At 43.1% G+C, this 17,472-nt stretch overlaps 1 protein-coding gene across 15 annotated transcripts in view; it reads right to left on the bottom strand.

Annotated features, from left to right (window-relative positions):
• Positions 1-17,472, bottom strand: part of TMEM94 (transmembrane protein 94) — a 272,670-nt gene that overhangs the window by 99,395 nt on the left and 155,803 nt on the right. For 14 of the 15 annotated variants that reach the window (XR_003856541.1, XM_029600531.1, XM_029600535.1 and 11 more), the window contains 5 exons: positions 13,633-13,735; positions 5,694-5,780; positions 5,019-5,135; positions 4,234-4,290; positions 2,482-2,586 (listed from right to left, as the gene is read on the bottom strand). Coding sequence is in view for 14 of the 15 variants with exons in the window: in XM_029600531.1 (XP_029456391.1) it covers positions 2,482-2,586; positions 4,234-4,290; positions 5,019-5,135; positions 5,694-5,780; positions 13,633-13,735 (469 nt within the window). In the remaining variant the exon portion in view is untranslated. The remainder of the gene's footprint in view (positions 1-2,481; positions 2,587-4,233; positions 4,291-5,018; positions 5,136-5,693; positions 5,781-13,632; positions 13,736-17,472) is intronic. The other variant, XM_029600533.1, reaches the window with a different exon arrangement.

Consider the following 17,472-nt stretch of genomic DNA (forward strand, 5'->3'; position numbering starts at 1 on the left):
GGTCCCAGAGGAGGAACTGGTGTTAAAACCGGTGGTAGCAGTTCAGAAAGATCCTCCGAATTCTCTCCCGAGGGCAATGGTATAGCTGGCTCTGAGACCAAAATGGCCGCTGTTCCCGCACGAAGCAGAATCAGAGCCGGCCCCCATCTGTGAAGGCGCACTTGACCACGGGAAGAAGAACGTCCCGCCGGCTGCGAGGTGCCCTCCCCACCAGGGAGGCACCTCATACAAATCCCCTCGTGGGAGAGCCTCGATCCCGGCTCCCCGCACGCTGCACATCTTAGAGCCCTCAGCATGAGGGCAAGAGGGGGAGGGGGAGAGAGCCACGAGGAAACACAGACAGCGCCACGGGCAGCGGGAAAATGCCTCCACTGTTAAACACACCGACCCCAAGGAAACAAGAATGCCAGCAGAGGAATGTTACCTCTCTGCGGTCAGCAGCCCCGAGGAATGCGCTTCTCGGGGCCACGGGTCGGGATGCGGCGGGGAGGGAGGGGAGGGGGTGGAGAGGTTGAAACCTCCAACATGCACCCCCAGGAGAGCTGGTTCGAGGAGACCTAAAGGAAAGTAATAAAATCACAAAAACGTACCCCAAAACCAAGAAGGAAAGAAGAAAACCAGACAAAGTGAAAAACAGATCTGTCTGCAAGTTAAGGCAGAATAATTTGCTTGCTTTTTTTTTTTTTTTTTTAATAACTTGATCCATCAAACAAAAGTACAGAGGAGAAAGAAAGAAAGAATAACTCTCTCCATATATTGGGGAAGCCAAGGTTCCCCTGCTCCTATCTGCTGGAGTCAGAAAGATACTGAAGACTTACAGAGGGTGCACTGGTTTATGAGGCAGCACCCTCCGAAGCTTTGTCTGACTCCATCTGCTGGACGGGGGACATAACCCACCGTCTGGACTGATCCTGGTACGTACAGGGAACCCAGAATACTTAACAGTGGGAGGTTAAAAACCAGGACTTGCTCAGAGCACCTCGGATAGTTTGGAGATAGCTGAAAGGCTTGCATTTTCGGTTGTTTTGCAACCTCTTTTTTGAGCCAGGCTGATCAAGTCCTGCTTTAACCCCATTGCTTGCCTGGACTTGTAATCCTGCTTTTCTTTGGGAAAATCAGAACTACAAGTCTAGACATGCAATGGGGCACAACTAAGACTGGATCAATCTGCCCTGAAAACCCTAGGGAGGGATAGTGCAACTTTCCTCTCACTATAGTCTCTACCAGTGACTGATTCATTATTTCTGTTTATTAAAAATGTATTATCTGCACTCGTCACACCAGTGTTTGAGGCGGATTACAGAATAAAACATACATAATCCATAGCACAAACATGCAAAAGCCAAAAATTAAAACAAAACAAACACATTACAATTTGCTGGACCCAAGCCTAGAAGACATCCAGAATCAGGGTAAAGGGTAATGGGAGTTGGGAGTTGGGGGCCATGGACAGGGTACCACCCAGGATCCAAAGCACCCTGTATCCATGCCTGGCTTCAACCTGTACTGGAGGGACCAGTTCTAGGGTATAAGAGCGCAATTCAGTCTCCTTGGCCTCTCTGCTAAGAACACCCAAAAAGGATGAGGCTATATTTGGTATTGTAGACACCTGTCTAGTAGGAATTGGACAGACTACTTAATTCTAAAAAGCTTGGAATAAGCAATTCCTTCAGCTTAATAACTAGCCTCCAGGAAGAGAGAGTACCAAGTAATTCCCAACCAACAGTAACGCTCCTGAGTAGAGCTGGGGCCGTTATCAGAATTCAGAGATTCATTCTTTAATGTTTGCTTGAATTTTAAACACAAATATTTACTCTTCCTTTTGGGTCTGTGCAGACTGCTAGCCCATGGACTTTGACTTTCATGGTCCTGGATAACTTCATTTATACCTTTGATCTCCCTGTGGTGGATACACTGTTCTTGATTTTTTATTTTTTTTTTGCGTTTGTCATTACATGCTCTCCAACTGTGTATTATCATAAAACTTGGAAAGAGTAGAGGAAAATGGAATAAAAAAATGTTTTTTCTTTTATGCATATGTAATTTTTATTCTGTGGTTTTTACCCTGTATGCATATGCTTTTATAATTACTTTGTTACAGGCTCACATCAGAAACCCATCATGACTAACCTCCATATTTTTCTATTGTCAAGTACTGAATCACAGGATGCAGCTCTCCACAGAGCAACTTCTAATGCTACAATTTGGTCATCTGTAAGGTTTCACCACTAGATTAGTGCTTGCTTTAAATCTCTCAAAGAACCAAGTACTACCTCTGTGCCAACCAATGTATTAATTAGAAAAATATGGGAGGAAAGGTTATACGAAGATTCTGTTAATGGATTATGTCTAATGTTCCTTTGGCGTTAGATTGGTATTGGCACATCGTATCCATGAAGTAGTCATTAGTAGTCCACTGAATCAAACACTGCTCTAATCATACTTTTATCTCAGAGTCCCATAAAATCTGCCTATACTTACCGTGATGGATCCAAGGCTATGCAGTAAACTGGAGGTATAACTGAGTGTTTGAGACTTGCCTTTCAAAACACACAGGAAGTGTATCCAGATACAGCGTACCATTTCCTGTCAGGGAGAAAAACAGCAACTTAAGAAGCTACAATGTATAAAAATGGAAGGATCCATTTATCTTATGTATTCAAAAACCTGAATACATGTATAGTATTGAGAAACAAGGCAAGGCATTATCCTCTTTCCTTCCACACCCAGGGTCACTCTGGCCTGTGGATGGAGGATGTTAAAAAGATTACATTGCTTCACTGCCTCCAGATTCATAGTGTACCAGGTAAGGAAGGGAATGCCCTTACCAAGTTCCTGCATAACTCACGTCACCATTTATTTGAATCTCAATGGTGCCAGGACTGGGAGACTGGACATCCAAATGGCAGATGAAATTTAATGTGGACAAGTGCAAAGTGATGCACAAAGGAAAAAATAATCCAAACTGTAGATACGCGATGTTAGGTTCCATATTTGGAGTTACCTCCCAGGAAAAGGATCTAGGCATCATCATGGACAATATATTAAAATCCTCAGCTCAGTGTGCAGTGGCAGTCAAAAAAGCAAACAGAATGTTAGGAACTTTTAGGAAGGGCATGGAGAATAATACAGAAAATATCATAATACCTTTGTATCATTTCATGGTGCAACTGCACTTACAGTACAGTGTGCAATTCTGGTCACTGTATCTCAAAAAAAAGATATAGCAGAACTAGAAAAGGTACAGATAATGGCAACCAAAATGATAATGGGAATGGAATGGCTCCCCTATGAAGGAAGGCTAAAGAGGTTAGGGCTCTTCAGCTTCGAGAAGAGATGGTTGAGGGGAGATATGATAGAGGTCTATAAAATTATGAGTGGACTAGAATGAGTAAATGCAAATCTGTTGTTTACTCTTTCAAAAATTAAAAAGACTAGGAGATGCTCCATGAATTTACTAAGTTGCACATTTAAAAACAATTGGCAAAAATATTTTTTTCATTCAACACACAATTAAGCTCTGCAATTCATTGCCAATGGATGTGGTAAAGGCAGTTATCATAGTTGGGTTAAAAAAAAGGTTTAGACAAGTTCCTGGGGGAAATGTCCATAAACAGTTATTAACCAAGTAGACTTGGGGAAAGCCATGACTTATCCCTGGGTGTAAGCAGCAAGGAATGTATCTACTATCTGAGATCCTGCCAGGTACTTGTGACTTGGATTGGCCACTGTTGGAAACAGGATACTGGGCTTGATGGACCTTTGGATTGACCCAGGATGGCAAGTCTTATGTTCTTAGTTACTTTCCGTCTTGCACTTTGCCTAATCTAGATGTTTGCTTTTTGCTCATCTCTGTTTTCAAGAAACATTAACTGTGACCAAAGCACCAGGCAGGGAGCTCGTTAATAGGCAGGTTGGATCAAGACTGCACCATGCAGCTGGTAGGAAGGGTGAGGACAATGCCAGGCAGATGGTAGAGGATGAAGGCAATGACAGGTAAATTTGGGACAGATGGGAGAAAAGTGGGATGAGAGCAATACCAGGCAGGTGATTGGGGGGGGGGAATAGGTTAAGCAATGCCAGGCAGGGAACAGATTGACAGTGTAAGAGAAGGGGGCATGAAGCAGGGAGCAAGGTAGCAAAAGGCTAAGAATATTAATAGATGGGCAAGTGGCAATTTGTGCCAGAAGGCAGAACTCAAGGGTGATGGCAAGGCTGGTAAAAGATCAATACCTGAGAAGACACCATCTCGGTGTAGCTGCTGAGCGTGTCTTCCGAAAACTTAGCCATCTGGAGCGAGAGAAGAGGCTAATTACTATCACTGTGCCCCAAGATACCTGGAGGGGGCAACTTTCTCTTCTGAATTCTAAAATGGGGTTGGAGATTTAGGCGAGAGCTGCTGATTCTCTTCTAATAATATCTCTATTATCAAACACTTGAAAAGCACAGGATCAGGAAGCATCTTCAACTCAGAGAAATGAGCAACTGTAACACACAGGAGGAAGATCTGGTGCCAGCCCACTGATACTGGCATCGACAACAGAACACATATTAATGCATCTTCATCCACATGAGAACGAGAAGAGGCTCTCCTATGCTTAGTGGGACAACAATGCCACTGTTCTCCCCCACTTAGTTGTCATTGAAGCTTAAAACTTTAAATGGTGGGCCAGAGAGAACAGGCTTGCTATTTATGTATTAAGGGACAAAAATATAGCCATGACATGATTTTATACCACCTCTCATACATGACTAGTTAATTCTTTCTATTCCCGGGGGAAAGCACAGTTGCCCAAACCCAAGAGCAAACACCAGGGTCTTAGGATTCAGTGGTCACACAAACCAATTCACCTGTTCTCGGTTTGGGCCTTACCCAATAAAGACTTTTTATCCCTAGGCATGGAAAGGGAAAAAAGACCCTTATGAATAAGGCCCTTTGTCTCTTCTCCAGAAAACATAAATCTACAAAGAACCGTCATTCACCTACTCATTTCAGCCTTGTGCCCAGTAATACTTACCAAGGCAGTGGGAGAGGCCTTACTCATTTCAGCCAGAACGCGAGCCTCTCCTAAGGCCGTGACAAGAATCCATAAGACAGGGAACAAGAGTGGAAGGACAGGCAGGACACCATTCACCTGCAGACAGCAATAAAATGGATTACCTAGAAGAGTTCTTCAAGCACCTACACAATAAAACCTCGTCACACAATGGGCGCAACTCATTCATCCTTAGGCTGCTTCTAAACCATCCATCAGTGCTTTTCTACTACTGGAGCATGTGTGGTGAAGACCAGAAGTGAACCTGTATGGGGCATGAGGACTAAATTGCACTGTCATCCAAGGAGAGGAGGGCTCCTAGAGGGCAGCAGACAGAAGAAGAGGAGAACAAACAAATGAGTGCTACTTTAGAAGCCTACACGATCAACTCTGCTCTACCTCTCTGTTTTTCATTTCTCTCCCAATCTGGAGAAACATTCCATATTATCATTTTTTACTGTTCTCTCCTGCTCTTGCAGCGTATAAATATTAAAGCCGAACAACTCCTAGTCTGCTCAGAGAAGATGCTTTGGGAATTAGGTCCAGGTAACTGCAAGAGGGAAAAACAGACCAAGTGAGTCTGGAAGAGCACATACGAAGCTGAGGAAAGGGAAGGAGAGCCGAGGAGATGGAAGGAAAATAGCGAGACATCCTTACCTGCATCTGGAGTAAGGCAAATTGCCAGCAAGGAATCCCAGGGGCCGAGAAGATGAGGCGCAATAAGTTAGTAAAGAAGAAAACAATCTACAAGGACAAGAAAAGACAGCAATGTTACTAGCAAAGCTGGCTTCCTTCCCTCTCCCTCTCCCTTCACATTCAGCCATCCTTCTTCTCTCACTGTTATATATTATAAGCCCATTGCTCTTATCTCAGTACAGCAATCCCTCAATATATGGAAGAGAGACGTTTCTTCAGTTTTTCTCTGTATATCAAAATCCCATCTACCGAAAGTTATTTTCCCCAAAGACTTCCATTAAAAACTTGAAGATATGCCTCTAGGTACATCTACAATAAAAAGTACAGAAGAGAAAACATTTTGAGAAGTGTCCCCCTAAAGCAGAAAATATCGTGGCTTTGAAGCACAGACCCAAATCGGGGAAATATCAGAGATAAGTGGACTTTAATATTTAGATATATTTTGATTGCAAAAGAAAATGTTTATAAAGACAAGGAAATGACCAGTGATTAAAATATAGGCATAATGCTAAGAAAATAGCCACAAACAGGCAAAAGGAAGCTGTTTTTAAGCGTGAGGTATGAAGATCCTCAAAATTTAAGATATCACCTTAAAAATATTGTATAAATCGCTGTGGAAGTGTATAGAAGAAGCTTTAGTTTATATAACATTATCAACAGTGTTTTTTTCAGTTTAATGGACTGTTGTAATAAACAGTACCTTCCACATGGTCTCTGCCGCTGTTCCTACTTACCAACTTCCATAGTATCTTTATGTTGCTTTGCCCCTGGAAATTTTTCACTTTTCATTTTTTTCTCTTAATTATCTCCACCCAACTTTAGATTTATGCCACCTTGTTTAATTTTTTTTTTTAGTTTTGATATTTAAGAATTTGTAAAATAAAACAAAAATCATTAAACTTTAGTAGGAAACATAAAAAAAAACAACAGGACAAATTTCCTTTATAGTGGGTTTCCGTTGTTCATATATCAAATTTAGATCCCAAAATGTAAATTAAATGAGTCACTGCACAGCAAGAGATTACTGTATAAGGTTTTCTTATCCCTCTCTCACTACATGATATTCTTTCTACTAAGCCCACCCTCCCTCTCTCACAAGCCAATGCAATATTGGTGCGCGTTAAACGGGTGCCTGCTCTCAACACGTGCCAATCCACCTTTCCCAGGCACACAATTTAATATTTAAATCGGCTGCCGCAGTAAAAAGGAGTCGCTAGGGAAAATTTTGTGTCCCTAGCGCCTCCTTGGCATTAGGCACTCAGGAGAGGTGGCTGTCAGTGGATTAGGAAAATGGGCACTCAAATTTACGAGCATCCATTTTCCTAACCTGTGCATAGCCATGGGTTAGGAAAATTGATGCTCCTTAATTGATCGTCCCTTTTCCTAAACTGACTGCCGGCACACTTTTTTTTTTTTTGGGGGGGGGGGGGGTCTTCTTTTTCGGTTCCTCAGACTTAATATCGCCATGATAAGTTCTACTTTTCTATAAACGTTTTGGGCTCCTCAAGAATTAACGCCTGCCCTGGGGCAGGCGTTAATTTTTGAGGGAAAAAATATGCAAGTCAGGCACACTTTTTTTTTTTGCATTGGGGGAAATAGCTAATAGCCTCATCAACATGAATTTACATGTGATGAGTGCTATTAGCTACATGCTTGGTTGGACGTGCGTCCATAACCCCTGATGCAAAATGGGGGTTAGCACATCCAAAATGCATGTTGAGGTGGTGCGCGCTATTACATCGGCCTGTCAAAGTGTAAACTATTTCTTTTTTTTTTCTTTTTATTGAATTTTACAAAAAAAACCCAAAAAAACCCACAAGAATCCTCTTGTACAGAAATGAGGAGATAAACATACAAAGAATCAAATACCAATCAGGTGATACACAACCACATTCATATATCATAATCTCCAATTAAATGAAATATGGGAGAACTGTAGAGAAGAGCGATTATAAACCAAAAAGTAGAAAGAAAAAAGCAAATCCCAAGAGTACTCCACCAAATAGTTTTATGCACCTAAACCTAATACAGGGAGTTCCTCAGAAATGGGAATCAAGGAACGCTTGCAGTTCAGAAGGCTCAAAGAACACATAATTTGAATTCAAATATTTCACCAAATATTGACAGGGGTATCTCAGCATAAACTTGGCTCTACGTGACAAAACCTCCAGTCTCAAATTAAGAAATATTTTCCTATGCTCCTGGGTAACTCTTACTATATCGGGGTAAATCCAAATTTTTTGGCCATGGAACAAAAGGGAATGATTTCGGAGAAAAAGCCTTAAGACAGCATTTTTCTGAAAGAAAGTTAAATGAAACCAACAGAGTAGCTCATTTAGATACTACGGATTCTGGAGACAATACCAAAACATTTGTCAAATTTAAAGATAAGTCAGATGATTGATTATCAGATAACCCATCCTCATTCAAAGGCAAATAATAGATTTTTTTATATAACCGGCATAGTGTCTGATGGCAATTTCAAAACTTGAGTGAGGTAGGACTTAAATAATTCATGTGGTGGAATCATTTTAATATATGGAAAATTAAGAACATGTAGTTTCAAAGTTCTTAAAGCATTTTCAAAATTTTCCAATTTTTTTGAATGCACCATTTCAGATGGGACTAAGTTATGTTGCAAGTTCTCTGCAGTTGTTAAACGAAATTCGAACTGTTCCATTTTTTCTCTGTAACAATAGTATTCTCCGTAGCTGAAATCCGATGATTAGTATCAAGAGCTATACTAGTTAAAGTAGAAATCGCGGATTCCAAAGAGACCAAAGCAATCACTGGGGGTTTTGTCATTGGTATTCTGGAAAACGAACGTACCTTAAGATCCACATCTCCTGCTCCCAAGGAGATGGCAGTACCTTCCCCAAGAACAGAGGGTCCAGCTGAAGCGACTGTGCCCCTGGCCCGGCCAGGACTCACAGACTCCGAGGTTGGAGTCACTACTCTACCTCCTCCAAGGCCCTCCAACTTGAGTTCTCCCGTCGGCATCAGCCTGGAACCCTCATCCTGATGGAAAGGCTGAACTGCTTGCCCAAACGGTGAGGCAGTATACGGTGGGGAAGGTGTTATAGGTGCGCTGGGACTTAACGAAACTCCTTCGGCCAGCAATGCTGATGCCTGCTCCACGTCGGCATTTGCAGCGGCCCCCACTTCCAACGGCGTTGTTGGTGCAACCGCAAAACTCTCAATCCGAGGCTGATGACCCTCCGATAAGGGAGAAGACGATATATTCTCCCTTAATTTTGCTTTTCTTTTAGTGTGAGGCATTTCAATAAGGGGAAATAAGCCAAAAAGGAAAAAGAGTTGGAGAGAGCTCTATCAGCGTGCTTCTCGAGAAGCGGTCATCTTGTCCTCCTCGTGTAAACTCTTGTCTCAGAACTTAGCAATTATTTCTTTATGCAGAAAATATTCTTGAACTTTATTATTCCTTCAGAGAGATTTCCTCTTTACATATTTTAGATTATTGTGTTTGCTAATTTAAATTTAATTGAATCCAATTGAATACCAGGTGAATAAATCTAAGGAGTCACTAAAAAGAAGACAGAGAGGAAGTGAGCAGTGGAGTCTCTGTCAGTAATCAAAGGGACACACTCGGGGAACTGGGGTGATGCATAGTGTGAGAGTGTCCTTTTGCTTAAGGACAGCTTATAAATTGAAAAACTGATTTACAACCTTTAAATTTCAGTTCTTGACTTTCTTTTCGCTTAACTTTACTGAATTTGATGATGGAGCTACTGCTCAGAAGTTTCAAACTTGTAACAATTCCAACCCCTTTGTATATACTTTACTGAACTGAAATACCAAAGCTCATGTAGAGGACAGCCCTATACTAGTGGGATCCCTCTGTTAACCTAAGTGCCAGCAAGCACTGAACCTGATCCTGAAGCTTCTGAATCCTCTCTTCCGTGAGGAACACTCTCCTCTCCAGTGTGTCGAACCACGCCCCTAAATTACTCCAGAGAATGAGAGGGAACGAGCTGGCTCTTCGAAAAATTCACTACCCAGCCTAGTGATTTCAACTGGCATAGCACCTATTGCACGGATCACTGACAGAGGTCCTCCGACTTTTCCCTGATGAGCCAAATCGTCCAGATACGGATGCACTAGTACTCCTTCCCTTCACAATGCCGCTGCCACCACCACCATCACTTTGGTGAACATCCGCAGTACTGTTGCTAGCCCTAAGGGAAGAGCTCGAAACTGAAGATGCTCCCCGAGAATCATAAACCTCAGGAACCTTGGTGGCACTGCCTGATGGCTACGTGCAGATAAGCCTCTGTCAGGTCTAGAGACGCCAAGTACTCTCCTCTGCATACTACCGCAAAAACTGACCTCAAGGTTTCCATGCGAAACTGTGGAACCCTGAAGACAGCATTTACTCTTTTTAAATCCAGGAAGGGCCAAAACAATCCTTCCTTCTTCGGTACCAGGAAATAGATGGAATACCACCCCGTTTCTCTGTTCCTCCACTGGAACTGGTACTACTACTACCCCCAGAAGCTTTAACTGATCCACCATACTTCGGACCGCTGTTTTGAGAACAGACCGCAAGGGGAAAAGTCAAAAGCATCCCTGATGGGACGAGCAAATTCTAAAGTATAGCCCTCTCTTACCACCTCGAGGACCCACTGGTCCATGATAATCTTGGCCCACTCCTTATAAAAAACCGATAAACGTCCTCAGACAGCTGAAACTAAAGAGTTTACCGGCCTCATATCATTGCAAAGGCTTAGTACTTCCTGAACCGATGCCAGAATTGTCCCTGGAAGGTCTTCTACCCCCACCCCCTGGAAAGGACTGCACCCAGGACAAAGTCTGGGCAGAAACCTGTCACTGTGGACCTCCAGCACTCTTGGATGGATGAAACCTCCGGTTAACCTGAAATCTAGGCTGCACGGTGGCAATCCTTTTGCCCTTCAGGCTTGTCCTGCGGTAATTTGTGCATCTTGGTTTCCCCAAATGCTTAATTATCTGCTCCAAGTCTTCTCTAAACAACAGCTTTCCTTTAAAAGGAAATGCCCCAAGCTGTGATTTGGACCATACATCCGCTGACCAATTCTTCAACCATAGCAGGTACCTGGTGGGCACTGCAGACATCATTATTTATTTATTTATTTATTTATACAACTTTATATACCGACTTTCAAATATATGTCAAGCCGGTTAACAATCATTGAATTTGCAGTACCAAATTCAAAAAAACATTCTTCATAAAAACTAATCTAAGTTTACATACTTTTCTTAAAAAATACATAAGTAAGAACAATAAAAACACTAATTTAAAACTAGCATATTTAAAAAATAAATAAAAAATACATAAACCCATCAGCCTCAATTACCCACCAAGAAGTTACCCAGTCATCCCACATCGCTATTCTTTCAATGCCACATTTCCCCAAATCACAGAACCTAACAGGAGATCAATTGGTTTGGCTAAAAGCCTGCTGGAATAGCCAGGTCTTTAATTGTTTCTTGAAACTATTGATATTGTCCTCAAGTCGGATATCAGTAGGCAAAGAGTTCCAGAGTTTGGGCCCTGCCAGGGAGAGAGACCTCTCTCTGACTGAACCCAAACGAACCAGTTTAGGAGATGGAATTGTTAACAAAACTTGTCCCAATGATCTCAAATTCCGAGCTGGCACATGTAGACGTAAAGAAGTGTTCAACCATTCAGAGTTAGAGCCGTAGATGGCTCTATGAATAAGTGTCAAACACTTGAACTGGATACGATAATGTACCGGAAGCCAATGTAGCTTCATCAGCACTGGCGAAATGTGATCACATTTGTGATCTGTGAAGATGTCCTAACAAGATCATAGAAGGCATCAGCTCCATAAGCCACTGCTGCCTCCTGTTATCCAGCTGTGTCGCAAGAGCCCTCGCAGCCTGCAACTCCTGTAACTGCTGAACTCACCGGGGACACACTCTCTGCACCAGACTGCTGCATATCGCAGTCCTTATGGCCAGTAAACCTTAAAAATCCTTTTGAGATGAAGCTCTGATCTTGAATATCCCTCAATGCGGCAGAACCCGCAACTGGGATGGAAGTCTTCTTGGTGACAGCTGACACCACAGCATCCACTTTGGGAAGAGCCAACAACTCCAAGATGTCCTCCAGCAAAGGACAGAGATTTGCCATCACCTTACTGACTCTCAGTCCTGATTCAGGAGTATCCCACTCCCTGACCACCAGATTTATCACTGACTTATGAAAGGGGAACGCCTTAGCCAGCCCTCTCAGGCCATCTAACACCGGATCTGCCCCTTCCAAATCTGGCTCTTCCTGCGACACTTTAATTCCAAGCTCCTGTAAAACCTGTGGAATCAACGATCCAAGTTCTTCTCGATGAAGAAGATGAACCACCTTAGGGTCATCTTCTTCCACCACAGGAAATCCCTGCAGGTCCTCAACCAAATCTGGCACGTCCTGTAGTGTATCCTCCCCAGGGACCTCCCCTGGAATCTCCTGCAGATTCTCAGAATCATCTGAGTTGCCCTGCAAATCACCACAACCTGAAGCCAAACCGGAGAGCCGCTGAACCCCCTTGGCTCAAATTTCTCTTAGGAGGACTTGCCTTTTCCTGGGCTTTAGCCCCCCCTAGGGAACAAGCCCGTGAAGATCCATGTCCTACTCATGCTTTCCTGGCCAGAAAGGCCTTGTGCATCAAGCAGAACAAATTCAGAAGAAAACACTTGAGAGTCATCTGAATCATGCTCCTGGGAGAAACCAATTCCCGCGGGCCCAGCATCTAGAGGGAAATCCTCCTCCTCCAAATCCTCCTGACCCCTGTCAGGAGTCTATGCAGCCAGGGACAGGTGTGACGGTGAAGCTCAGGACCCCCCCCCCCCCCAAAGCCACAGCAGACAGCGTGGTTGACTGCATGGCAGCGTTCAACAAGGCTGCTGCCCCCCTCATGCTAGGGACAGAGGTCCCAGGCACAGCTGTAGCGCGGCGCACCAAAGAAGCATAGGAATCTCGAGAACAAGGCCCTGCCGACACGCCTTCCTCTCCGGAAACACAACTGGCACATAAATTCTGCCGACTGAGCTGCGATCGCGACCTCCCCGCAGGTCCAGCATACTGAAGCATGCGGCATAGTCCCCAGTCGTGCACGGACGTTGGAAGCTGGAACAAGCACTGGTAGACCTGCCTGCCCTGCAATAACTCCCCACGGTCATCACACCAGGAACTCAGAATTATGCCGTGCTACCTGACCACGAAAAGAACCTTTTCTTTCTTTTTTTTTTTTTTAAACTTTAGCCAAACAAGGAAAGAACAAAAAACAAATAAATAAATACTTCCCTGCATTCCTTGTGGAAGGGATAGGATCAAAAACCGATCACACCGCTGCTTCATACGAGTTCAGGGATCTGGACCAACAGATATCAGCCTCATGGGACTTGGAGCAAGCTAAAGAAGGTTCACCAACCCCCCTGCTCATCTGCCTTGACCAGGGAGGATAGCCCCACCAGGACCTTACAACTCCCCAGGAGGCTCCACTTGAAATCCACTATCTCTTCTTTCCTTCTATTCTCTTTTTTTTTTTTTTCAGACTGCAGGTTTTGCACTATCTGCCATCTGCTGGAGACAGAAAAATACTGAGGGACTGCAGGTGGAACACTTGGTTATACAGCAGTTTCAAAGTTTCAGTAAAACTTTATCTGTTTCCATCTGTTGGCAGAGGTAATAAACATGGGAGTCGGGACTGATCTGGGTACGTACTGGTACCCCTAATACTACTGTGCTCCCTCTGTTAATCTTCACATATATCCACAGCTAAATGTCAACTTCCTACAATGGCAAAACATGAGTGTTGAGAGTTCGGTAATGTCACGTCAACACTCAGACTACGGAACTATAGATTAAGAGCAACGGCCTATGTCTTACCAACACCACGGGAACAGCGTATTTCAACATCACAGACTGAACTGTAAACCTCTCATTATCCAAAGCCGTCACAGGGCGGGAAAGAGCCATATCCAGCCAGAACCTAAACAAAACACAAAGGGCAAGGGGTGAGAAAGATCTCAGATCCTGGAGTTCATTTTGTCAATGGAACAAGATTTTCAACTGTGAATGGGGAAAAGCAGTCACCTTATACGACTTGTAGTTATGTATGAAGTATAAGGTAAGGAAGGAATTCCCTTCATTGGCCTATGCCCAGACATGACATACTTGTTTGCAACCATAGGGGAGAGACTATAAGTTCTGAGTTATAAGCTAAGGATGGTCCCTTTTTATTTTTTCACTGAGAACCTGTACATATGGGGAGTGAATGCCCTACCACCCAACCCCACTGGAGATATGGTTAGGTCATAACAATTGCCAAAGCAAAAGGATTCAATCTTCTGCTAAAGATAAAAACACAACGCACAGAAAAAAGATATAGTTATTTCTGGCCCTAACTCAAAATGATAAATGACCCAGTAAGTTAGGTGCTCAAGCATTTTTTTTAATATTGACCTGTACGGTGATATCTCCTGTTTACCAATGACGCACCAAATATGAATTAAATGACCATTCATGTGTTTGAGGCAATGAGATTTTAAAATTTTATCAACCCTCCAGAACTCTGCGTTCCTCTCAAAGAGGACTTCTGGAGATTCCTTCCCCTAAAATTGCGCAATTACATATTACTTGAGAATGCGCTCTCTCAGTTGCAGGGCCTTCTTTCTAGAACTCGCTACCTATCGATCTTAGACAGTGTTGACTGCGTAAAAGATTTTAGAAAAAAATTAAAACTTTTCTTTTTAAGTTAGCCTATTTTTAGATGTTTTTATTAATTTTCAGACTTTATTTTATCAGTTCTGATAAAGTTTATATGAGTTAATTTTTTTCTGTCAATGTTATTAACTTTTTAATTTTATGTCAGATTTTATGTTTATTGTATTTTCAAGATTTTATTCTTGAATATTTTTAGTTTTATGATTATGTATGTTATTATGTTCATTGCCTAGGCCTTTTTGATTTGGCGATTCACAAATTTTAATAAATGTAAATGTAATAGTCATGTACAGGATATATTCTGACAGGCCCAAATCTTATTACAGCAAGAGAAGGAATTTTACCCAGGTGAACTTTAAACTGCATTGCATCAGTGGAGACTAGAGGCCTTGTTCTAATGCCTTATCTGATGTGCCTGTTTGCCAGTTCCTGTGCAAATAAAGAAACCAGACAGAGACAATAGGACTTCAGATCCTAAGCAAGTGTCAGGGACATTTAAACAAGGGAGCAGAGACCCCCCGCCCTTGGAAGGAAAAGAGGGGGGGCAGCCTAAGACAGTGCTGACATTCTGACACACAGCTTGGCATGCCAATGTGGACGTTTTCCCCCCAGAGAAATCGGGGGGGGGGGGGTAGGTAGGGGGAGAAAAAGACCTGCAATGCGGCAGGAGACCCTCCACCCACCACAAGGGTATGTATGAGCTTATGCATATTTATCAGCTGGGAAGTATAAGACAGGGTGGCAAGGCTGAAAAAGAAGGGCGGAAAAGAAAGAACCTCCTGGCAGAGCAACCCGGAAGCCAAAAAAGGAGCAGGGAGGCCAGGCACGGACCCCAGGAGGAAGAAGAGCCCCAATTCCTGATCGCAAACCCGGGAAGAAAATCCTGAAAGCGAGAACCTGTGCTGAGGTGGTCCCTGGAAGCAAAAGGAGGGTCCAAGACCGACCAGATCTCCCTGCTATCCCGAAGGGTGAGAACCAGCCCAGACAGCCAACAAGCCCCAAGCCAGGAAGCAAGCCTCTCCCCTGCCCACTCTCTCCAGCACTCCAACCAGAACCTGCTTCAGAGGTGAACAGAGGAATCGCCTGAAAGTTCGAATCAGGGTAAGTAATGGGCCGAAACAGTAAAGTGTGCTCCAGCAGCGCGCAGGGTTAGCTCGCGTTTGGCCGCACATTTTCGACACGCTATTTTTACCCCTTATACAGTATACAGTAAGGGGTAATAGCGCATCGAAAACGTGCAGCCAACCCTCCCCCCCCCCCCCCCGAAACAAATAGCGCCCGCAACATGCACATGCATGCTGATGAGCCTATTAATCATTCCCGCGCGATACAGAAAGCAAACTGTGCAGCGAAGCCACACATTTTACTTTCAGAAATTAACTCCTGCCAAAGGCAGACGTTAATTTCGGCCAGCACCAGGAAAGTGTACAGAAAAGCAGAAAAAAAAATTAAAAATCTGCCCGCGGGTTGGAAGACGGATGCTCAATTTTGCCGGCGTCCGTTTTCCGAACCCGTGGCTGTCAGCGGGTTTGAGAACAGGTGCTGGTAAAATTGAGCGTCGGCTGTCAAACCCGCTGACAGCCGCCTCCTTTTACCGTGGGCCCTCATTTGCATGCAGGTTGATACTGAATCGTGCGCCCAGGACACTGGCCTGTGCACGTGTCGGGAGAGCGGGCGCTCACCGGCTCTCCCGTGCTTCTTTCTGTATCGGCCCACTAGTTAGTCATAAGTGCTAGTATCTTAAGCAGGGTAAGGTTTATGGCATGTTTTGTAATTATCTCCTTAGTTTTACTTGCTTCTGTTTATGGTTTCACTGACCTGCTAATTATCTTTCGTCACCTTTGTTATTTTTGTCTTCTGGTTGCTTTTTGATCTAAACGTTATAAAGGAATGGAAGTGGCAGCCTCCTTTTAGCTGGCTCCTCCAGCTGTCTTTATGCTATGTGGTACCCCGTTATGTTAATCTTGTCTTCCACATTTTTATTTATTTATTTATTTTTCGCTTTTATATACCAACATTCATTTTCACATCACATCTGTTTACAATGAAACAAGTGGAAACTGAAAGGAAATTACCTCAGAAAATTCTTTAAAAGACTAAACCATAATACAGGGCAGGATAGGTAACGAAAGGTAATAGAGGAGAGGAGGGAAATAAGGGTAATTAGAGAACAAGAACAACAGAAACTGTCAATTCTAACATGTATAGTCTAACATAATAGGAACAGGGTTTGTTTCTGAATCTTGGTGGAATGTCACAGACCAAATAACCCCGAGTGACTTTTCATATGTTAACACCTCACCAGTGCACATTTGAAAGGCACTTCTCATTTACATAAATGTATGTAGATTCCTATTTTTGGCTTTCCCCTTTCCTCCCTCCCCCCTTTCTCCTCTTATTACTGTATCAATACTTCTGGGTTTCAAATATTTCTTGACGCTCACTTTTCTTCACTCTATGTCACCCTGATCCTCTCTTTATAGGAGATGCAGTGATTTTACCAACCTGCTTCTTGCTGCCACTGTTTTCTACGATTTAACATCCTTCTTCACACACATTAGAATGGTGTTCTTCCAATTGTAGGTTCTCTTCTGGTTTCAATTTGAGCCTTCGTTTATCTGTAATTGGTCCTTTGAAATTTGTTTTAACTTGAGTGATGTATTATTTCAAGTAACTGGTTCAACCCCCGAAATTATCCTCTGGTAATTCCCTTTGATGTATTTAATGGGGTATGTATTTCCTTGTGTTTTTACAGTTGCCTCTGTAGCCATGCCTTCCTTTCTTTGGGTCCTAGCAATTGTTCAATTGATTTTGTTTTTGCAGACTCATTTCTCAAGAACATAATGCCACTGATATTGCTTTATTTTAACACATGTAATTGGTCCCTCCCGATGCAGCCCTTGCAAAACACAGTTCGTGTCGGGGGACCGACATTTCAATAAAGATTTGGCATTTTGGAATTATTGAACTTTTCCTGTTTGAATTGTTTTTTCTGGTTTGTTT

Source organism: Rhinatrema bivittatum, chromosome 4 (genome assembly GCF_901001135.1).
Source record: "Rhinatrema bivittatum chromosome 4, aRhiBiv1.1, whole genome shotgun sequence".
NCBI lineage: Eukaryota > Metazoa > Chordata > Amphibia > Gymnophiona > Rhinatrematidae > Rhinatrema > Rhinatrema bivittatum.